This window comes from Stegodyphus dumicola, chromosome 3 (genome assembly GCF_044657685.1).
Source record: "Stegodyphus dumicola isolate Sdum_Otavi_A_Nest chromosome 3, ASM4465768v1".
Lineage (NCBI taxonomy): Eukaryota > Metazoa > Arthropoda > Arachnida > Araneae > Eresidae > Stegodyphus > Stegodyphus dumicola.
This window is the reverse complement of record NC_140770.1, coordinates 135,053,267-135,076,402: the sequence shown is the minus strand read 5'-3', so window position 1 is coordinate 135,076,402 and position 23,136 is coordinate 135,053,267. Positions and strand designations below refer to the sequence as shown.

At 32.2% G+C, this 23,136-nt stretch overlaps 1 protein-coding gene across 1 annotated transcript; it reads left to right on the top strand.

Annotated features, from left to right (window-relative positions):
- Positions 1–21: 21 nt before the first annotated feature.
- LOC118205561 (uncharacterized) lies at positions 22–20,147 on the top strand. The gene is made up of 3 exons (XM_035377851.2): positions 22–597; positions 10,672–10,712; positions 17,369–20,147. The coding sequence occupies exons 1-3, from the start codon at positions 171–173 to the stop codon at positions 17,525–17,527; spliced, it is 627 nt and encodes a 208-aa protein (XP_035233742.1). The 5' UTR covers positions 22–170; the 3' UTR covers positions 17,528–20,147.
- The last annotated feature ends 2,989 nt before the right edge of the window (positions 20,148–23,136 follow it).

Genomic DNA, 23,136 nt, shown 5'->3' with positions numbered 1-23,136 from the left:
CGCACCTATGCTTGATTTATCGCCAATCGGTGCAGAAAGACTTAGCGGGTGCAAAACAAGACATCTGCCTACTTTGTCTGTCTGTCTGTCTAATTCTATTGAATTCCTAAGATTATGATTAATAGGCGGGTTTGACTTAAAAGTTTTGTCTACGGAGAGGTTGTTAAGTGATGATTGCGTCATCTGTATGGAGTATGAGCGAGTCCAAAAGGCAAAACTTTACCTTGCTTGAAAAATCTGCCTTGGCTGAATGTATAATAAAATATAAACATATTATTGAAAATAAGACTACTGACGCGGTAACGAATAAACAAAAACAAGATGCATGGAATTCGATTGCAGAAAAATTCAATAGAATTCCTGGTGTTACTTTGCGGAGTGTGAAACAACTGAATTTCTGCTACAAAAATTTAAAAAGAAAAGCGAAGAAACGGAAGGCGTATGAAATAGAACTTCGTAATGGGGGCTGCCCTACGGTAACGCATGAAGATGATGCAATAAATGAAACTTTATTTGCCGTAAGTGCAGCAACATCTTCGCAAAAAGAAGTGTTTGAATGGGTTGATAATTTTCTAAACGTGCAAACTTCTGATTCTGGTAAGTTATTATATGTTAAATATTGGTATTCGGTTTTTCAAGTATGATTTTCGAAATTGTATGAGAATTCTCGCCCTTAATTTATCCATATCAATATAAATTAAATTTTGTATGCATAATTTTTTGGCGGTAAGTTGCTATCAGTCTATCTTTTATGAAATATTTTTAAAGAATAAAAGGTAATTGGGTTGTACGTGATCAGAGAACTCTTTAGTGGCATTTCAGTGTTTAGTTGTAAGGGGTCATTCTACAACTGCTTGCTTGGTGGGAAATTTAAATTTCCAAATAACGTTTGGAAGTTTCAAGAGACTTCATAAGAAAAGGGAAGAATTCTCTGTGGGGAAAATTTCATTATTTCAGGATTGGGGGGAATGCAGTTAACATTTTATTTAACTATTCACTATGTAGTTTTCGGTAAAAGTTTACGATTGGGTGCCCCGTGTTTTTTGATGCCAAGATTGGTGCCAGGAAGGCACAATTTCAAGATGGCCGCTACACAAAACCAAAATAAGAAGTCAAAGAATTGCACAATCTCTGTGTTCATGTACACATATATCTGTTTTCACTTAAAATAACATCCTAGAATTGCACAAACTAGGCACTGCACACTGCCTTAAATTTGTCCATGTACACATCAATCTATTTTCATTTAAATAAAATCAGGAAGCTAAAACAAAGTTAAAACTCTCATGGTAACCAGAAGTGAGGTTTTATCGCCAAAATTTAAAAAGAAATTGTTGCTAAATAAGGGGCACCCAATTCTACACTAGAGTCTAGTTTTTATTTATGAATAGAAAGAAACATCTTTTATTCAAGTTTTCAATACTTTCTACACTTTTTGCTGTTTAGTTAATAAAATGTTCTAAAATATAATTTTCAAGTTTTCGAAAAGAAGAGGGGGAATGAATCTCTAGCAGTGGTGAAAGAGGTGCATGGAGCAAATAAGATTGAGAACCCCTGATCTAGTGATATCAAGTATGTACAAATATTATATTCTGTAAGCCCTTTCCCACCAGGTATGTTGTGGTAGTAATTGCTGCTTAGCATGTATAGTAGCAAGTTATGCTGATTACTGTACCAAAGGAGCCACGTTTGAATCTCATAAGAGGTATTGTTTGTAAGCAACAGTGCCTTTGTTTAAATGGGTCACTCAAAATATCTGGTTGTAATCAAAGTTTTCCACCAAGAAACATTCTTAATAAAGTTAGAAAAAAACATGAAAGCAGTATCTTTAGTGCCGATAGTAATCACCACCCAAATCTATGATTTTCTGCCAACGTTTTGGTAAGTTTTCAAAGCCTCCGGCTTAGAAAACTTGTGGCTGCATGTCCAAAAACAGGTCAACCTCAATTAGAGCATCCTGTGCAGAATGAAGGATAGCACCAGCAAGATATACCGGTTGATCTTTACATTATGGTAACTTGGCGTTTTTTTGGCGAAAATTTGGCGACCAACTCTCTTACAGCAACCCTCTATTTTTTTCTTCCCGCCGCCATTTTGTCTTCACTAAGTAAAGACATGTTTCTTTTCTTTTTATCTACTGAACACTTCTTCCAACAATCTACTAGCCAAATTACACTTATGCTAGAAATTTTATCTAACAAAACTGCTTAATCATGACAAATATTCACTGCAAAATTGGGAAAAAGTGCACAATACCATACTCCTTACGCGTTTTTCAAAATAACACATACACATAAACCATGTACACGCCGACTTATTTTTACTTAAAAAAACATCCCAGAATTGCACAAAAATGGCATTGCGCACACTCTTCACTATATCCATGTACACTGCTTTTTTCTCATAAATTAGAAAAATTTCACGAAAATACATGACAATTTTCTCAATCTTTAAACCCGGTAAAAAGAACATATATGAAATTACCTGACCGCGAAAAAGTATTTACCCTTTACAAATATGAACATTTCCACATATAAAATAAATAAAATATCCAAAAACTTTTACCTCTAAATCATCTATTACGTTATACACGTCACCAACGAATTCATACCGCAAGCATTACGAATACTTAGTATCAAATATTTAAATTATTTTCATGCACGTTTATTTCAACTTAAACGTATACCAAATTCCTACAAACATAAAATTCACAAAATAACTACCATTTCATTAAAATATAATTAAATTCAAAAATACTACTTAAAATATAAATGAGCACATACATTAAATTAATAAAAATTACCTTACAATTCTAATTACTTTAAACTAAATCATTGCTAAAAACAATTTTCCCAATAATACCAAAATTCCTTTCCACCTTACATTTTGAACAATGCATAAAAATAATATCCTCAAATAATTAAAAATACTAACTTACCTAATCTTCTTCAGAATCTTGATTATGTGGCGGATACACTTTTCTAATTCATTCAATAAAATTATTGAAAGATTTTTTGTGCGAATTTTTCCTCCATACTTCCTCCGCTAAATAAAAAGCAAACTTCTCTCTATCACAATGCCTAAATACCCATTTCGAATTCACTTTATTTAGGGCCATGGGATCCAAAAATTAAACAACACTGTTTCACACAACACAGAATAAAGCTAAATACAAAATATCTACATTTTTTCCCGATTTCCCCCCTTTTCCGATTAAAGAACCGTAATTCGTCCATTAATATCACATGACATATCCCATGATCTCTCATTTCCCTCACACAAAACAATGCGTAATCAGAACTGAGTACTGCTCACATTATTACCAAAGTCCCAGGTAGTAACCTTTATCGCCTCCAAAATGTCGCCAAACTATCAGTTACCATATTGTAAAGATCAACCGATATACCTACAGGCATGTAAAAAAGATAGAAATCTGAAGGAACAATGTTAGGGCTGTATTGTGGGTGTGGCAAAAGATCTCATTCGTGTCAGCACAGAGTCCAACCTGTGAATGCAGATACCTGTGATCTTGTATTATCCTGATGGAACATTTACCTTATTGAGCCGGAACTCGGTTTGATGTTTTTCCTTGGCAGCTGCATCAGCATTGAGTAGCAGCATCTTGCTGTACACCTTACTGACGAGGGTTTTACCTTTTCCAGATACTTTTTGTGGATAATACTATGGCAGTTCCACAAGATGACAAAGCGTGATCTTTTTGTTAGTCAAATTGGGCTTTGTGAAGCTGCTGATAGGCTTATCAGGTGCAAACCAACCCCTTTTTCAGCCTGTGTTGTTGAAGTAAATCTACTTTTCATCACAAATAACGAACCGATCCAGAATATTGTCCTTGTGTTGATATTCGAGCAGATTCATGCAGGCCCCTACACGTCTATCCTTATTTGCTTGAGTCAGCTCCTGTTGTACCCAGGGATTGAACTTGTACGTCTAGTACATGCAATACGTAGCACAACTAATGGACATGGCACTAATGTCTTAATTTCTTAGCAAGCTCTCGAGCAGTTGCATATTGATTTTCTTCCACAAATTCTCGCAGGCGGGCCTCATCGACATCAGTAGGGTGACCAGAGCGCTCTGCTTCTTGAATATCATAGTCCTTCTAATTCAGAAGTCAAACAACAAAAATCAGCGTTATATTCACAAAATTTTCACAGGACTAGTTTCGATGGTTTTACCGAACCATCATCTTCAGCTGCAAAACCGCAAATGAACAAGATAGGAAATAATGATTAGATAAGATAGGAAAGCCAGGACAAGAATAAGCAAGTGGCGCCATCTGTTGGCGAAACCAGAACTAAAACATAATTTCTCTAAAAGCCGAAGGCAAATTTGGATTGGAATTAGGATCGTTAACTAGAACAGAAAGATTTTTATGAATGTGAAATGCCTCTAGAAAATCCAGTTCTCCAATGGAAGATGTTTTTTGAATAATTTTGGCAGCAGAAAAATTGAAAGTGTGATTTTCGGACCAACAATGTTGAGCAACAGAAGACTTCTGTGTTTCCTTTTTTCTAACATATGCCTCATGTTCTTTGACGCGAAATTTTAAGGCTCTCTTAGTTTGGCCAATGTAAATTAAACCGCACTGGCAAGGAATCCTATAAATACCCCAGGAATTCATATCCGGAATGGGGTCCTTGAGTATAGAAGTTGGAATTTTATTGATGGGAGGGTAAACAACCCGAAAGTTAAATTTCTCCAAAATATGTGCAACTTTATAGCTAATTGATGGAAAGAAGGGAATGACAACAGAATTTTTATAATCACCTAAAATAAGAGTGTGGTTTTTAGTGTGTTGAGATGAGAATTTTTTAACTGCTTGATTAATAATGTTGGGTGAAAAGCCCCTGTCAATAGCTATTGCTTTTAAATAATTTAGTTCTTCATCAAGGGCTAGTTTGGAGGAGCAAACTTGAAGAGCACGGAAAACATAGGAATAAAATGAAGCTAACTTTTGTTTAGTCGGATGACATGATTTAAAGTGTGGTGGAAGGCAAACCGATGAAGGTTTACGGTAAACTGTAGTACTGAAGTTGGATGTGTTACATGTGACCAGAATGTCGAGAAACGGAAGAGAATTGCAAGTCTCAGGTTCAAAAGTGAACTGAATAGCAGGATCAATAGAATTCATTGTTAAAAGAACTTTCTTTAAATCATCTTTATTACCTTCAAACAGGGTAAAAGTATCGTCTACGTAGCGGAACCATGCCGGGAAGTTTAAAGTTTCAAACAATTTTGATTCATAATAATGCATGTAGATATCAGCCAGGATGGGACTGAGGGGGCTTCCCATGGCTAATCCCTCAGTTTGCTTGTAATATTTATTTTGGAAAACAAAATGTGTTTGTTTCAAACAGAGTTGAGTGAGAGAAATTAGCTCATCAATTTCGATGCAAGAGAAATGAAATTCGCGAAGTCTGGTTTCTAGACATCTTAATGCACCCTCCACTGGGACATTGGTGAATAATGATTTTACATCAAAAGAAACCATGAGTAAATTACTAGGAGAAATGTTTTTAACCTTTTTTACAAACTCTATTGAATTTTTTATGGTGTAAATGTTATTGTCTAATAGAGTGGAAAATCTAGAAACTAAATATTTAGCTAATGGATACGAGGCAGTACCTAAATTTGATACAATAGGGTGGAAAGGAATACAACTTTTATGAATTTTGGGAAGAGCATATAATCTGGCACAATTCGCAACAGATGGGATAAGCGAATGTTTTAAGTTGCTTGAAATGATTTGCGAAGATTTGATCGCAGTTTTTATTTTGGATAAGTCCGAAGGTGAAGGATCTTTAGGGATTGGATTATATGGTCCTTCGTTTAAGAGTTTAGTGACACCATCGATGTAAGTGTTCTTATCCATGACGACTATCTGGCCACCTTTGTCGGCCTTTGAAATGATAATATCCGGGTTAGAATGAATTTCGCGCATTGTAGCTCTTTCTCTCGCAGTTAGATTTGGTTTCAAAGGTTTATTATTGAATTTCACATTATGAGCGATAAGATGCCTTATCATTTCTTTTTGTGAATCTGAAACTTTACTGAACTTGAAAGCTTTTTCGATAGGAGCCAAAATCTTTGGAATCAAGGGTTTACAGGTTTGTGAGAAGTTAAAATTATATTTTAGAATTCTCTCTTGTTCTTCTGAAAGACTAACATTAGAAATATTAACTATTGGCTTGATGTTTACAATGGGAAGATTTTTTGAGCTACTTGAACTGGAAGACTGTAAAAGAAGTTTTTCGAATTTAACTGCAAGGGTGTTTTTATGACGGATAACTGCATTCTCCGTTCTAGACCAAGACTTTTGTTCAAGGGCAGTGAATTTTGGATATGATTTAGCGAGTTCCAGATGAAGCTTATAGAGTTCATGTTCAATTTTGGACAATTGTTGACGTGTATCCCTTATCACGGACCGAAGTAAGGCAAGTTTGCAATTTAACAGAATTCTTGAAACGCGACTCGAAGGTTTTTGATTAGATTTGATTTGAATAAAATTGGGGATCAATTTTTTACATTTACATTTAAGTAAAAAGTCAAGATGATTCAGGAATTTTTGCCGTTTCAGGCGTAATTTAGTGAAACGATTAACGGATGAAGGCATGATAAACAATGCAGAAAATCAAACTAAATTAACTGAGCATAAACTAATAGCATAAACATAATTAAATTAACTTATAATAAAGTACACACAATACAGCAGAAAAATCCCTCACTGAAATGAATAGAAAACAAAACGTTTGTAAGAAAAATGCATGAAGTCAGACAAGCAAAGCACAATATCCAAATGTACAAAACATAAACATAACTTGAAAGTTGCAAAAATGTACTCACCGAAACTCCTACAATCACAAAATGGCGGCCACACCACGTGCAAAAAAGAAAGCAAAATGTAAGCCTGTTTGGGGCTTCTATAATTAAGACACAATAACACGCCGAATAAATACTAATTCAGAAGTCAAACAACAAAAATCAGCGTTATATTCACAAAATTTTCACAGGACTAGTTTCGATGGTTTTACCGAACCATCATCTTCAGCTGCAAAACCGCAAATGAACAAGATAGGAAATAATGATTAGATAAGATAAGAAAGCCTGGACAAGAATAAGCAAGTGGCGCCATCTGTTGGCGAAACCAGAAAGAGACTTAAAATTCCGCGTCAAAGAACATGAGGCATATGTATGAAAAAAGGAAACACAGAAGTCTTCTGTTGCTCGACATTGTTGGTCCGAAAATCACACTTTCAATTTTTCTGCTGCCAAAATTATTCAAAAAACATCTTCCATTGGAGAACTGGATTTTCTAGAGCATTTCACATTCATAAAAATCTTTCTGTTCTAGTTAACGATCCTAATTCCAATCCAAATTTGCCTTCGGCTTTTAGAGAAATTATGTTTTAGTTCTGGTTTCGCCAACAGATGGCGCCACTTGCTTATTCTTGTCCAGGCTTTCTTATCTTATCTAATCATTATTTCCTATCTTGTTCATTTGCGGTTTTGCAGCTGAAGATGATGGTTCGGTAAAACCATCGAAACTAGTCCTGTGAAAATTTTGTGAATATAACGCTGATTTTTGTTGTTTGACTTCTGAATTAGTATTTATTCGGTGTGTTATTGTGTCTTAATCATAGTCCTTGTTTTTGAACTTTTGGTATGAAACCTTCACAGTGTCATATGATACAACATTAGTATCTAAAGCTGTACACATGATTTGGTGATATTTCTGTGGCTGACCTTTTGCAACAGAACTGGAAGTAAATGATGGTTCTAATCTGGTAGTGTGATAGTTCCACTTTGTACTTAATGATAATAATATTCTTTTACAGATTTCACAACACAGTGTTCGGAAGCAGGTCTCTTTCTTTAAAATGGCAAAATTTGTTTGACAAAGTATGATTAAACATGCCAATGCAAAATTTTGCGCATATGATATTTGTGGTGGCGGGAAACTTTTGAACCCAATATGTGGTGAGCTGAAATGTGTTCGAGAGGTTGGTGCAGGGGAAGAGTGAGAGGAGACTCTTAGACCATTCGCCAGAGTGTTCTTGCCCGAAAATTCATCCAGGGTGTAAGCTTAGCATTAAGTGAAAACTTGTGATGCCTATTATGCCCAGATGGAGCACAAGTGCCAGCCTTGCTTCACACTGCACGTGTAGTAGGAATCTGTGTGTGTATAATCGGGTTTGTATAACGCTTTAAGAATTCTTTAATCATTACCATTGTACCAGTGAAATGCTGTTATTGGATTCCAAGGACTAGGCTAGTTCTCTGACATTTTAGTTAGTAACACTTTCAAATATATTTTTGCCTAATATTCGAAAGTATTAAAAAGATTATAATTTTTATTGCTTCTGAAACTGTGGACCGCTTGAGTATAGTCTGATTTTCATACAAATGAGAAGAACATGGATTGTATCAACTCTCTGAGGAAAGACCGGCTTTCATTTCTTTTTCTAGCTACCTTTGATATGCTGTTAATTGCACGTAGTACGTGTAAGAATTTGAATTTTCTCATAATTCTTATGAATTTATAGAATTGATTTTAGTGCTTTAGTTTGTTTTTCCGGAAAGTATGCTTCTCATATATGAATAATTTAAAGTAAAATATATTGATTGTGAAGAGTGAAGCAATAAAAAGCTAGTTCCCATGCAGGAGATCCTTATGGAATATGCACAAGAAAGCTTTGAACTTGATGACTGAATGTTGATAAAATGCCAGTATCATGTCTACATTGTTCTTCTACATGTTTTTTTAGGTTAAGCATAGAATCTAACTGTTACAGATTCTTCATAGCTTCTGTGGAAAACTGCAAGCTCTGGAAGCATCTATAAATTTTACAAAAAGAGGGCAAGAGAAATTATATGCAAAACAGAATCAACTTATTCATCTAATGTTTGGCAAAATGATCATCATGTATAATGATCGTTATGACATCATGTATTATGTGGTAAGTTGAAAATCTTTTTGGCTTTGAGTAGCCAAATGTGGATTTTTAGCATTCAGTCATTACACTTTAAGATCAAGCACCCCACAGCAAAAAAACTTGTTTACCCTGCAAATTGTTTGGTTCTATTTATGAAGATTGTAGTGAGACCAGCATGTTTGTTGAGAGTTGTGATTAAACTCAAAGTTTTTAAATCTAGGAATATGTTGCCTCTAAATAAGAGGCTAAAATTTTATTGTCAGAAATTTAAAGATTCTAATTCTTCAGAATTTTCATGCATTAAAGGCTGTAAAATTTTCGTAAATCATACATGTTGTATCGCATGCGACAGAGATTTTTGTTGCACATAGTGGAAAAATGACTATAAATGTCAAGAAAAAAATTAATGCAGTAAAATTGAAACACATATCAAGTTTCTTCATAAAAGATTATTAAGTAGATCTTATAAAAATATAATGCTATTTTGTTTTATTTTTAATTAAATTCAACCTTTTAATTTCAGTTTTGAATCACTGGAAACAATTTTTTAACTCAAGGCCAAAATCTGTTCTTCTCAAACATCTAAAATGACATTATATACAAATTTTGGTACTGTTCTGTTATTGGAACCAGATTCGGAAATGTATGAATGTATGTATGTTCATGTATGTGTATATGTATATACAGACATGCATTCTTGCTTACATGAGTACATGAACACATAAATCCATCCATACATACATTTCTGGATCTGGTCCTGATAACAGAATAGTACCCAAATTTTTGTTGAAATGGATTTCTTTACCACATGTCTAGCAAAATACTACAGCATTAACAATAAGTAAAATGATTACTTCTACCTTGGGTGTGTGCTTTCACTTACTGTGTGCAGTTTCCTAAGGACAGAATTGTAATTGTGAGTATCAACAGCCAAATCTTGATGTTAAACAAAGAACAGGGAAGGTGCATTCAAACAAGAAAGCTTCTATAAGTTGCTTCAGAAGAATGATTGGCATGTCATTTAACAACTCCCAAAACCATTGAGCCATGCACTAATGCAGGGGTTCTCAACCCCTGCATTTCTTGTAAAAGATGTAATGTTTTTGGTCCTCATTGAAATGCATAATACAATATTAATAAATTTATTTACAAACTCTTTTTTGTGTATTAAGCCCTTCCTTTAAAAAAAAAAGAGAAAAAGAAGATAGGACAGATTATTTTCACTTTCTCAAGCTTAGCATATGCTGTGTAATTTTCCTTTCTCAGTTTTCAAGAGTAGAAGGGGGACTATTTGAGCAAATGTCATACTTTCAAGGCTTCTATCAAAGGAATATTCATCTTAATCAGTATAAAGTCGTAAAGATAGTGTAAAATCTAGGATAGTGATGGAGGAATAAATAGAAGTTCTTAATTTCCTAATTTTTTAGTGATGAGGAAAGATGATTTTAATTTGTAGAGGCAATTTTTAATTTAGCATTTAATCTGAAGCTGATGATAAATTGCACAGAGTTTGAATTGTAAAATTATGTAACAACACTGATCTGTTATTTCATTTAATTTTTCAATTTGTCATAATTTTGAGGAGCATTAACTTCTTTAGCTCATATACTTTTTAAATTCATAAAATTTTTCTTTTGAAAAATTTATTTTTATTTAGACATTATTCTGGGATTGTATAATGTGTTGTCATGTGAATATAAATGTTTAATTTTTTTAGAGGAAGGGAACTTGGAAAAGGATGCTAATAATTTGGAAAAAGTAAGTTTTATTATTTTACTAAATTTTCTAATGATAAATATAGCAAGGTGATTGTCATACTCTGTATTAGTTTTCTATTTTGATGTTAGAAATGTCTAATGAAGTAGTTACTTTGTCTTAATTTTTTTAAAAAATTTATTTAGGTACTTACGTATTATCGCAACCAGGTTGGTGCGATTTGTAAGTTTGAGTAAAAAAGTATGAATGGAAAGAAAATGTACATTTATTAATTACAGATAATTTTTAATACAGTTTTTTATATTATTTTGTTTTAAAATATAAAATAGCAATTAAACCCTTCCGGTTTCGAATTTGAATAAGTTGCAGAATTATTTTTTCGGCAGAAATCTTTTGGCTATTGCTTTTAGCAGTGATTGAAAACCGTCTTCGCCATTAACAGCTTGAGCTTGACGGCATATTAATTCGATAAGGTATGAGTCAAGATGATGACGGGCTGTTCCTCTCTGTTTTTTGTTGCGCCATTTGGCTGAGCCCCACATGCGCTCTATATGTTGTGTGTGAACGCCCGTCTTGGGATCCACAAAGTTATATTTGTGATTAACAGTTCCATGCAGAAATCCAGCATTTTCGAACTCACTTGTATTGTATCCTTTCCAGCAATTCGAATAAATAATGCTTCCTTCCATGATATTTTCGCAAATTTTTTCCATGAGGGTAATGGCGCATCTGTTAGGTACAGTAACCAAAAAAGTCTGTTTCTTTTCTTGGCAAATTCCGCTGAAAACCCGTTGCTGTGGTAGTACACGCTCAGTGTTATTTTTTCTTTTTACAAATAAACTTTCGTCTAAACACGTAGGGTTGCCGTAAGTAGGGTCGCCAAATTTGGTGATTTATGCGAATTTTGGCCTGGTTGCGTGAATACGTAAGTACCTTTATTTATTTATTTATTATTTTTTTACCAGGATCAACAATAGGTGCCTATCAGTGATCAAGAAGAAAAATGTGGACTAAGTTAGTCCAAATACGTTAACTTTTGATTGCGAACATTCTGTAGGCATGCATTTTCCCAGATAGTAATTATATAGTTTAACTGTGAGACAATATTTGTTTAAAGGTGTATAATATATTGAACAGCATCAGCATACAATCATTTAATACTCAGATCCATTTCATGGCAAATTGTTGTCAAGTGATTACTCTTAACATATAAAAGTCTGCAGGTAGCGCTTGTGACTCCATATAATGATTGGCACATTTGTGAGGTTGCATAGTACAATACTTATTGCATTTTGAACTCAAGACATATATATTACAATTACGAGAAGCTCTTTACAAATATATATATAATTTCATGGATAGCCTAAAACAATTATGGTAGTGAAGTATAGTCCTCGTGACATGAGGACACTGCTAACGAGGGTCTTTCTAGTAGAGAGTTCAAGTGCATTCTGGCGTGTTTTTGAGACTGAATTAGCGATGCTTCCATAATTTTTCAGCTGTATTTTATATCCTCTGCTTCGTTATATCTGGAACGATATCAGAGGAAAAAAAAAGATCATTGGTTCGTCAGCCTTCCTGAAATCGTGGCTTTGACGACAGACACAGTGCAGAACTGTAAAATCTCCTGATACTGGTTGTGAAGTTATGTCTCTTGTACTGTCAACTGAAACAAATTATTGCATCTGAGATGTCAAACCATGTTGTGTGACACATCATAAAAGCTTGAACTCAGTGATTTGTGGGGAAAGCACACACAATTTTCTCATCTCTGTGTGGTCTGCCGCAGGTCTATGAAATTAATGTATATGTTGTTGTTGATGAGGCTTAGATACATAAATATGTAGTTATCAAGTAGTGCCTAGTTTAATGCATTGTATTGCATTCTTAAGAAGAACAAACTGGGTGTGATTTACATATCAGAATGAAAAAATTTTGCCAGTGTTTCAGATAAGTGGAAAATTTTCCAATTACTAACTTTAGCAATTTATGATTTCTTAAATTTTCACTTAAAGAATTATTCACTTTGATTATGCAAATCACTTGAAGCTATCTTCACCTTAGTTTTCGTTTCAAGATAACATAATATTCTCTTTGAATATTTCAAACATTTTGCTTTACATTCCTGACTCACCCATAACCTTTTTTTCCATTTGAGCAATTGCAATGAAAGTTTTGATTTCAACATCAAGAACTTTCAATTTGTTATTTTTTTCCTATTAAGAGGTAGTAATCATCTCTTAAATCGTCTTGGCAAGCTCCTCTCCTGATTTAAATTTAGCATCAATTTGGTTAATTAATGGATTTGTTAATTTTTGAACTGTTGTTCATTTAGCTTTTGCAAGTTCTAATGCTGCCATTTTTTAATACCATGCAATAGAAATACACCAAGGATCATCAAGAAATACATAATCAGTACCTACTTTTTATTTTGATTTGGAAATCGAGAAGTAACTGTCATCAAGTTCAATCAAATTTTTTCAGTGGTTCAGGTTTTAAACAATAGATGATAAAAAGAAACACAATAACAATTAATTTATGTACAGGTTAATGTTACTTAAATAGAGCTTTCTTCCCATTAACTATTAGGGCTGGCAAATCCCTTACAAGCATTCTATACATCTAGCTACAACTCAAAATTCTAATTACAACTTGAAGAAAAGGGTAAGGTAGAGCCCTATAGGAATTTTGCAACAATGATTTTTTTTTTTTAAATGAATTCCTAAATTATTCTTGCTAATTTAGTATCCCTTCTGGTTGTTTACTTGACACAAGTGCCTCACCCCTTGTCCCAGCTCTGTTTACATACCTACATCTGTATGTAGGGTTCTAAACAGTTCTGTGAATGATCTTGTGCTTCAACAGAAACATGGGCCTAGTGCATACAAATACCTAATTCAGAGATGAATCGAGTAGTGCCATGTAGTATGGAATAACTGTGGCTGTTAGGGATAAATCTACTGTGGACAGTCAGATGTAGTCAGCATGAGAGGTAGTCTCATTATGCGATGAAATAACATAAATGTCAATTTCTGCTGTAAATTGGGGAGTGGGGAGATTGGTGGTATAGATGAATAGAACAGTCAAAAGTCTTTAATCCGGATTCGTCGGGACTTCGGCGATTCCGGATTATCAATTTTTCCAGATTATAGATCATCAATTTTAAATCTGGTGAGATGGCATGCAGAAATTATACAATTAAAAATATGAAATCGTAATTTATGAAATAAAGAGCAATTGTGATCTAAAGGGTATCAAAATTTCCAAAAAAAAAAAGCTTAATATTTATTTGTTTACTTTATTAAACATTTCTTTCAGCACTCATGTGTAAAGCATACATTACGCATAGTCGAAATTAGAAAATTGCTACCAAAAAACTATTTTATGCATATTCATGATATTTATAATAATGAGGAAATTGATTTAAATCATATCGGAGTACATTGAGATGAAACAGTACATTTAGTAAGGAATTATAAGCCGAATAAAATAAAAACATCTGCCCTGAAGATGAGGATAGTGCTGACAGATCAACTTTCATTCATTTTTTACAGCAATTTCACTTTTTGTTTAATGGACATCGAAACATGCTTTCACTTTGTAGATCCTTTGGCAGCTCCAGAATCAGAAATTCTATTTGACATAATCGAAAGTTCAAGCTTACTTTTATAAAATTGCTCTAACAGTCTGCAAAAAATAATAAACCGGATCCAATTCGAAGATTAAGGAACAACGCAACCTGAAATAACGCGACTGAAATGGATAATTAGATAATTTTAGCTTACCATCAGTTATACATTAAACGCACATTCGTAAATGTATTACGCTCATGCGTAAAGGCATATGCGCATGCGTAAACGCATTATGTATTTACACATGCACAGAAAGTTTGTAGCTTTGAGGTCCGGATTGTAGATGATTCTGGATTAAAGACTTAAGTGTGTTTACAACTGTTTCAAATTCTTTCCCAGTGAGAGAGAAATGACTGATAAGCCACATTTGGATTGGCTACTCACAGGTAGAACCCTACATATGGCAGAGGGAGTATAGTACATACTGACACGAGATTGGTGACTGTTAGTTGTTAACTTATATTCTTCTTTAGAAAAAGTAAACTGGTGTATTGGGGATTACTTGCTTTATGAGGCTACATAAAGCTAGGTGAAGATTTTATGTATGTGTGATGTCTTTGCTTATCCATTATTGTCACTAAATTACATTGCTTGGTCACAGTTTCTGTTTGTCAAAAATTATTGATGGGAGACATATAAGAACCAAAATTATAAACATAGGAACATTATCAGATAACTAAAGGTACAACTCATCAACATCGATAATTAGTGAGCATCTAGATAATAAGCAAATTTTAAGGCAATTATTCTACAGTACGAAGTCCAAGATTTGGCATCGTCAAGATTTTGGCAATTTCAGATATGAAAAATTTCCAGATTTTAGATGATCAGCTTAAATGTGGTGAGATGAGATGTAGACATACAGCATTGCTGCTTTGCTTATTCTTTATTAGAAGAAAACTAACCTTCCAACTGGGCCAGGCCAGATCTGGCTTGCCTGCACCAGGGGGCAGATTTCAGAGGCAGAAAAAGTTTTAGAGTTTGGAAGAGCAATGAGCAGCAAAAAGTAGAAATGGAAAAATTTTTAGAATTTAGGAAAAGAACTGGGGTGGCGAAATATTTAGAATTTAGAAAGGTACCAGGCAGCAGAATTTAGGACCACAAAAATTTCCCTGGAAGTGCATAATGCCAGTCTTTCCCCTTCCACAAGCACTAAAGGGTTGAAGGTGTGATCCTGGCCAGTATCAATACAGTGCCAGTCAATGCATTGTTAATGGCAGCAGTGCAACTTCCTAGCTAGCAGAGGTTTGAAAGTAAATCTCACTTAGTCTAAGGGAAAATCACATTTATAGCTTACTTTCTCCTTTTTGAAAGTACTTCCTGGATTTTGTAAGGGAAGATAAATTTATTTACTTATTTGGTTGGTTGTCTGGAGGTCCAAATAATTGTGGTATGAATTTTGGACTTTGTACTGTAACACTGAAATTAGTAAAATGTAGAATGAAATTTTGTCCTAAATTATTAGGATAAAAGGAACTACTCTTATATGTGCCCTCAAGTCGCCAAATTTCTTGCCAAACATTTTTGGCGATGAACTCCATGGTCCAATATTACTATCTAAATTTTTTGTCTAAGTTTCAAGCTTTAAGCCTAAAATGTCTCCAAAAACGCAGTTTTCGCACATGCAAAAACCTGCCATAAAAAAAAAATGTCTCCTGTCAATAATTTTGAAACAGAAACATGTTTTGAACACACATTTAAGCTAAAAATCTGAAACAAAAACAAAAAATTGAGATAGCAAAAACGTTAAGTCTCTAACCAAAAATATTTGACAAGAATCCATGTACACAGTGATATCTTTTAACTTAAAGAAACATCTATGAATTGCACAATCTAGACAGCGAAAGAATCTACGAATTACACACACCTTGCTTTAATAAATTAACATAACAATAAATTTTAAAGAATACTATGTACACAGCATGTTTAAACTTAAAAAAAATCTACGAATTGCACAATCTAGGCATTGCGCACAAATCAACAAAATAAACTAAAATTACAAACAGTTTATAAAACAAATTAAGAACAGAAATTCGTAGTAAAAAAAAATGAACATAACATTCTACAAAATAAAAACAGTAAAATAAAATGCACTTACTATAATACATTCATTAATAAAATTTCGCCAGTCACACGACATCTGTGAACAAAAGTGCCACCATTTTGCTATATCACATGTCTTTCTGCGATTAAAATTTCGAAAGTAACGATAAAAACTTCCTCCAAAATTAACTTACTACACGAAAACCACGATCCAAATCTTAAACTCCACTGACAGCCACATACTTTACCAGCAAGCATTTGACTGCAAATCCACACAAGAACTTATCAGAAACATGCTCTTTCATCCAAGTTCTCATAGCAGCTCTGTATTTCGTACTCCATTTTAAAAGTACCACAGAAATTCCAAAACTACACTTCGATCCTCATAAATACACCCGTGAACAAAAGACTCGTTAAGAACTCCAACATCGTACCTTTTAATACTAAATTTACTTTCCACACAATCTAAAATATGAGACTGAAACTATCCCACTACGTCTATCTTTGCAACATAGGCCATTTCAAAACACGCACAACATTGCAGCAAAAGAGTTAAGTTTGAACGTCAAAAGGGTTGCCATACAAACAGCATCATCCACCAAACCATCCCACAGCACGGAATCGCGCCAAAAACCAGCGCAGAAGACATATCGCCACATTTGGTGATCTTAGGGTGCGTATACAAGTAGAGCCGAACAAACATTTAGTTTGTTGGCTACTGTTAAAAAGTAATAATTTCTTCTTAAAAAATTAATCAGTAAGCAGTTATGAGTTTTACATTTTTAATATTTGTTTTAATAATTTACTAAATTGAGGGTATTTTAGTCTCATACAGGATGTTAATAAAGAGTCTGTATACTGAAATATACTAAAAAATTTATGTGCTCTAAGTTAAACTTTTATAGATTATATTAAAATACATCATGTTGCAGTTTTTTGTGTTACAAACAGTAGTTTAGCATTATTTTTAGACTATGCTTAAATTTTATATGCAGTGTGTGATATTTTTATTTCATTTTATAGGATAATTCAGGAAATGCTCCTGATGAAATAACAGAAAAGGCTATTGTGCCTGTAGAACAACAACCAGTTTTGCATGTTATATCCCCAGGCGAGGCTACTAAGTCATCTTCTTCACAGGTATCAAAAACTCAAAAACATGAAGTATATTCACCTTTATAAAAAAATGAAATTGAAAAATATTCAAGAATTACACCAACATCTAAACTTCTTAAGAAAATGAGAAGGGATTGTACAGCATCTAGTGTAGTCACAGCTGCTCTGTTAGAAGAATTAAAACTTAAAAATGAATTCCTAAGAGAGGAACATGAATTAATGATGAAGTATAAGAAAGAAAAAGATGATATAAAAATGGAAATTTTAAGGACAGATTTAAAAATTAAAAAGAAAATGCTCGCTGTTTTAGAGACTGATTGCCAAAAAATAAATTTCAGCCTAAATCTTTCTAATTAAAGATAACTGTTTCATTGTATTTAATGAAGTTCTTTCGTGACTTACAATTTCTTGTTTTAGAAATTTCATGAGGTCTTCGACATTAAAACTTTCCTCAACTACTTTCTAGCAAGCAAAATAAAATTTTACATTGTGAGGAATACATTTCATTAATAAAGGATACAGTAAACTTCTGTATGATTCAGTTTTGATTCTTATCGAAAGATCGCTAAATTCGATAACGATAACGTACATTAACTTGTATATTACATGTGTCATATAATTCTCTCAAAGCACGAATATCATTTGAACTTTGGACAGGTCGTAAATTTAATAGTTTATGCATGTGCGAATTAATAAGGAGGTCTTTCCGACCATATCTGTCGTTAAGAATTTTAAGTACTTTGTCGTAGTTTTCTGGCGATAAAGAAAATTCTTCTATTGTTTTTAAAAATATTTACTCATATGAATGAAACAAATGAAGCCTTCTTTTTATCCTATCAGAGTGAAGAAATCATTTTGCTAATGCGGTTTAGATAATTCCTACTATTTAAGAAAGTTTTGTATTTCTAATTCATTTAGAATTGTCATTGGACACATAAATAAACTAGAGAATTAGTCATTAACTGACACATAGTTAAACTTAGAATTATATGAAGAATTTTATTTACAAAAGGAAGCTGATATTTTGCTAGAAAAACTATCAGAGTATGAATTTAAAAATATTAATATTCAAATTAACAGAAATCAGTATATTCCATGAAGAAAAATTCTGGGATTTATTGATCAAGGAATAAATTATGAATTCTCTGGAACTGTTATTTGTGCAGAATCTTGGACACACTGTCTTCTAAATATTAAAGAAAACACTGAAACAGTGACAGGCAAAAAATATGATTTTGTCTTATTGAATAACTATCCTGACAGACTTGCTAAAATATCAATGCAAGATAATGAAGTTTGTCTTAAACAAGAATGTGAAATACCCACCATCAGTTTACGTGCAAAACGTCGAATGATATTTTCAAGGCAAAATTTTATATTCCATACTGTGTACTTAAATAATGGTTCACTAATTGTTATAAAATCACCAACAAATAAGTTTTGGATGCATAGAATACTTACTCAACCTGATGTTAAAAATCCGAGAATTAATCTTACATTTCGAAGTATAAAAATATCAAAAATAAAAAAAAATGACAATTGGAAGATGATGACGTTGAATTCCCAGAGGGTGACTGGCTTCTCAACTACATGAAATCTGCTCCTGCAAGTATCTTCATGCCATAATCAAGAAAGGAAAAAAGAAAATTTGAAGTTAATAACACAGTGGACTGTTGGTTGTAGATATTTTGTATGCATAATTCAATTCAAAAACAGAATGAACATTCATGTATCTGAATTTGTGGAACAAAATAACAAACAGTATAAAAAAGTTATATCCTACTACACATGGTATTGTTATAACTCCTGCTACATGGCAAGAATTTTCTGCAAAAATATTTGAATTTAATCTTGCTTATACAAGTGCCAGCCTCGTTTGTAATAATGAGCTGATAGTGTTCAACAAACAAAGTGAATGTATTTTACTGCAAGTTTTTAAACAGGATGAACATTCCTTTAAACTAAAACCTACTTATTTAAAATTAGACTATGATATTTTAAGAAGACTCGAATGAAATTATTCCAGATGTATCTCATGCTTCATATAAATATATTTTTGAGATTATTTTACCACTACAATTCAGATGTAAAAACATTTGTTCAACTGAAACAAGTAATGATGAACTTTTTAAAGAACTCGTAAACTCTCTATGAAATCTGAATTAAATTCAGTGATTAAAAAACTCTTTAAATGGGAGGAAGGCATTATAAATGATTCTTTGCAAACACGACTTGAATGCACAATAATAAATGTTGATGATAGAATTAAATGTATTGGTGAAAATGTATTTTTATGTATAAATTTTAAAAAATGCAAGAGACTGTAGGGCCATGAGAAAAAGCGCTTATTTCGTGACATGTTTTTTGAATCTAAATGTTGTGAAGTTTACAAAGTGCTTTGAGTAAAGCTGTTCTATTTAAATTTCTATGTTTGATTGATGTTATGTCTGTTTTGATTTTCTTGTATTTTTTTAATAGAAATGTACTGAAAATTTTGTTTTAATTAAAAAAAATATGTAAATTATTATTTTTTTACTAATTAATACAATACAATTAATAGCAATATCCAATAAATGGATACTGCTATTAATTTGATAGAAATTTATGAAAAAATTTTAAGTATGTTTTTTAATATAGTATAGGAAGATGTTTTTTGAAAAATAAATAAATGTATTGAAAAGGAAAATATCATTATTTTTATTACATTTTTTAAAGCTTTATACTATATTTCCAATGCAGTATATGTTTTAAGTGATTCACTCGTGTTGAAAATAAGGGTTTATGAAGCGATTCATCTCCGAAAATTTAATTTGTGCAATATGTTTGTGATTCTTCCTGAAATCAAGTGATCTGATTAGACATTTTCAAATCTCATGAAAGAATCTTCAGATGTAGCGTGTGTACTAAGAAATTTATTGAAATTGATAGTCATCAAATTTCTCAATTTAGAATTTGTAGTGAATGATAAGTTTTTTTTTTTTTTTTTTCATGTTAAAAGAATATGGAAGCATAAAGTTATTTTTAAGTGTAAATCATGCTAAAAAATATTTAGTGAGCTTAATGATATAAAAACAACATGCAACTTTATATGTTAGACATTGTACTGAATGTTCAGACTTTTTTTTTTCAAATAAGAGGTATTTGGAGTGACATGTGAAATCTCATGAAATTTTTTGAAACCTGTTAATGCACTAAAATCACAAGTCTTAATTGTCTTTTCTTCAACACAGAGAATAATCATGACTTAGATGTGTTTCTTGAATACATAAAATTGCAACTTGAAGAAAAATTGAGTTATGATGTAGATACATATCAGTGTCTGAAATGGTATTCAGTAGGTACCGTTAATAAGAATCGTGAATGTGAAAATAGAGAAATTGAACATATTTATCTGTATTTTTGTAGCAACTGTTTGCAAAGGGCATGATATAGAAAGAGAGATTGGCAAAGCTTTCAAAAAGGTATATATATAAAAAAAAAGCTTTGAGGAATTTAATGAACATGGGTTCTGTGTAGGTCTTGAAAAAAGTTGTTCAATGTGAACTAAATATTGTAAGATATGGACATCTTTCTTCCAATAGTTAGTTATTCAGCTCTTTAAAGGTAAGACTGCTAAACTTTTAAGTTTAATACATATACATTTATTGAATGATGATATTCCATTGATTAATGTAACTGTAATTAGTAAACTAATGAAAACCGATGTTATGGAAAAGAAAACTATAGATGCATTTACATTTCCAGATATATATCAAAGTTCGGTACTTTTCCGTTTTGCCGGCCCAAACGATAAAGCCACCAATAATGGTACAACTAATGTCAAACAGAATATCTTCACTGGTAACCTTTTACGCTTCATTTTCAAAACAAGTCGCAGCCATTTCTTAAATACTGGCATATAATTATATAGAAGTTTTACAAGATTGTTCAATTTTATGTCCTAAGACCATTCGCGGTAATTAAGTAAATTAGGATGCAATCATACTGCTCAGCCGAAGGCGAAAATATAGAAAAGGCAAAATCAAGGATTAAATTCAATTCTAATGAGAATGCACTAGCGAAGTAAAGCAATGCAGTTTTACATAATTTCTGACTAAGCTATTTGTACGAATTGAAAAAATTCTTGCATTTAAACTTATATTCCAAATTAAGATTTAATTTGAAATTAATGTAGATAATTACTGAGAGAATTAGTTTTTTGTAGCGTAGTTTACGTGAGATAAGATCACTTGGGGTCACGTGATATGAACTGGCGAATCACGATGTTGAACCATGAAAGCATAGTAAATTTTAAATTAATGTCTTTTTACAAATTTATTGTCTTTATTTACTGGATTTTTAAAAAATTTTAAACCATATTAAAATATTTATGCCTTCAAAATAAAAAATTCTTAGAACTAACATTTGTTAACATTTTTTATGTGCATACTGTATGCTATCGCCAATAAAGTCTGCTTGGCGAGATTTGCACCAGCGAAATGGAAAAGTACCCAAAGTTCCTTTTATTAAAAACAGCAGGTGTATCACATTTTTTATTTCTATTTTGTTAAAAACTGAATTTGTAAAATAAAAATTTTCTATAATGGATTATCAAATAATTCTGTAGGAAAACTGTATCATGAATGAAGATTGTTTTACATCGGATTAAAAAGGAATATTCTGAATCTAAGTGTTAATGCGTATTTAGCACAAAATCTTGTTATCTGCATTATAAATTTAATTTTAAAAAATCCCTGTAACAGTATATCGCCTAAAAATGTCGAGTATATTTTCTGATGTTGCTGAAATGCTTGCGAAAGAAGTTCTGAAACCCTGAAGTATCGAAAGATGTTTACAACTGAACAGGGCTTAATTTCTAAGATTAGAAATGCCGGAGCCCTATGGAAGACCGTCAGCAAAGAGGAACAAGAGTAATAAATAAATAAGTAAAATGACTATTAAACTCATTAATAATTTTAAAATTAAATAGTTAATTATTATCAAATTAATTAATAACTATTTAATTAATGTTTATAAATTGTTATTTAATCAATAATTATTAAATAAATAATTAATTATAATATAAATAATCATTAGATAATTAATTATAATTTAATTGATAATTACCAGATAATTAATTATAATATAAATTATAATTAGTAGATATTTAATTATAATTTAATTGATAACGGTTAGATAATTAATTATTGTTTATTGAAGTAATTAAATAAAATGTAAAGAGATAAATTGAAATTTAATAAGCAATTTTTTAATGTAATTTTATTTTTAAAATAAAACTTTCGAGAGAAAATTTCGACTGAAATTGTTATTCAATTACATAAAAAATGTGCCTCAGCCTTCTTAGTCAGGACTCCGGTGTGTTCCGGCTAGAATTACGATTTATTACAAAAACTAAGAAGCACCGGAGCCGAGATCCAATGGGCTGAATTTAAGCTCTGATTTTAGGCTGAATTTAAGCTAAGGGGGGAGTTCTTTTATCATCCAAAAAATTAAATACAGTACAAAGTCCGTAATCCGGGCTCGTCGGGTCTTTGGCTATTCCGGATTAGGGGTTTTTCCGGATTATAGGTCATCAATTTAAATCTGGTATGATAACATGCAGAAATTATACAATTAATCTAAAGGGTATCAAATTTTACAAAAAAAAAAGAAGCTTAATATTTATTTGTTTACTT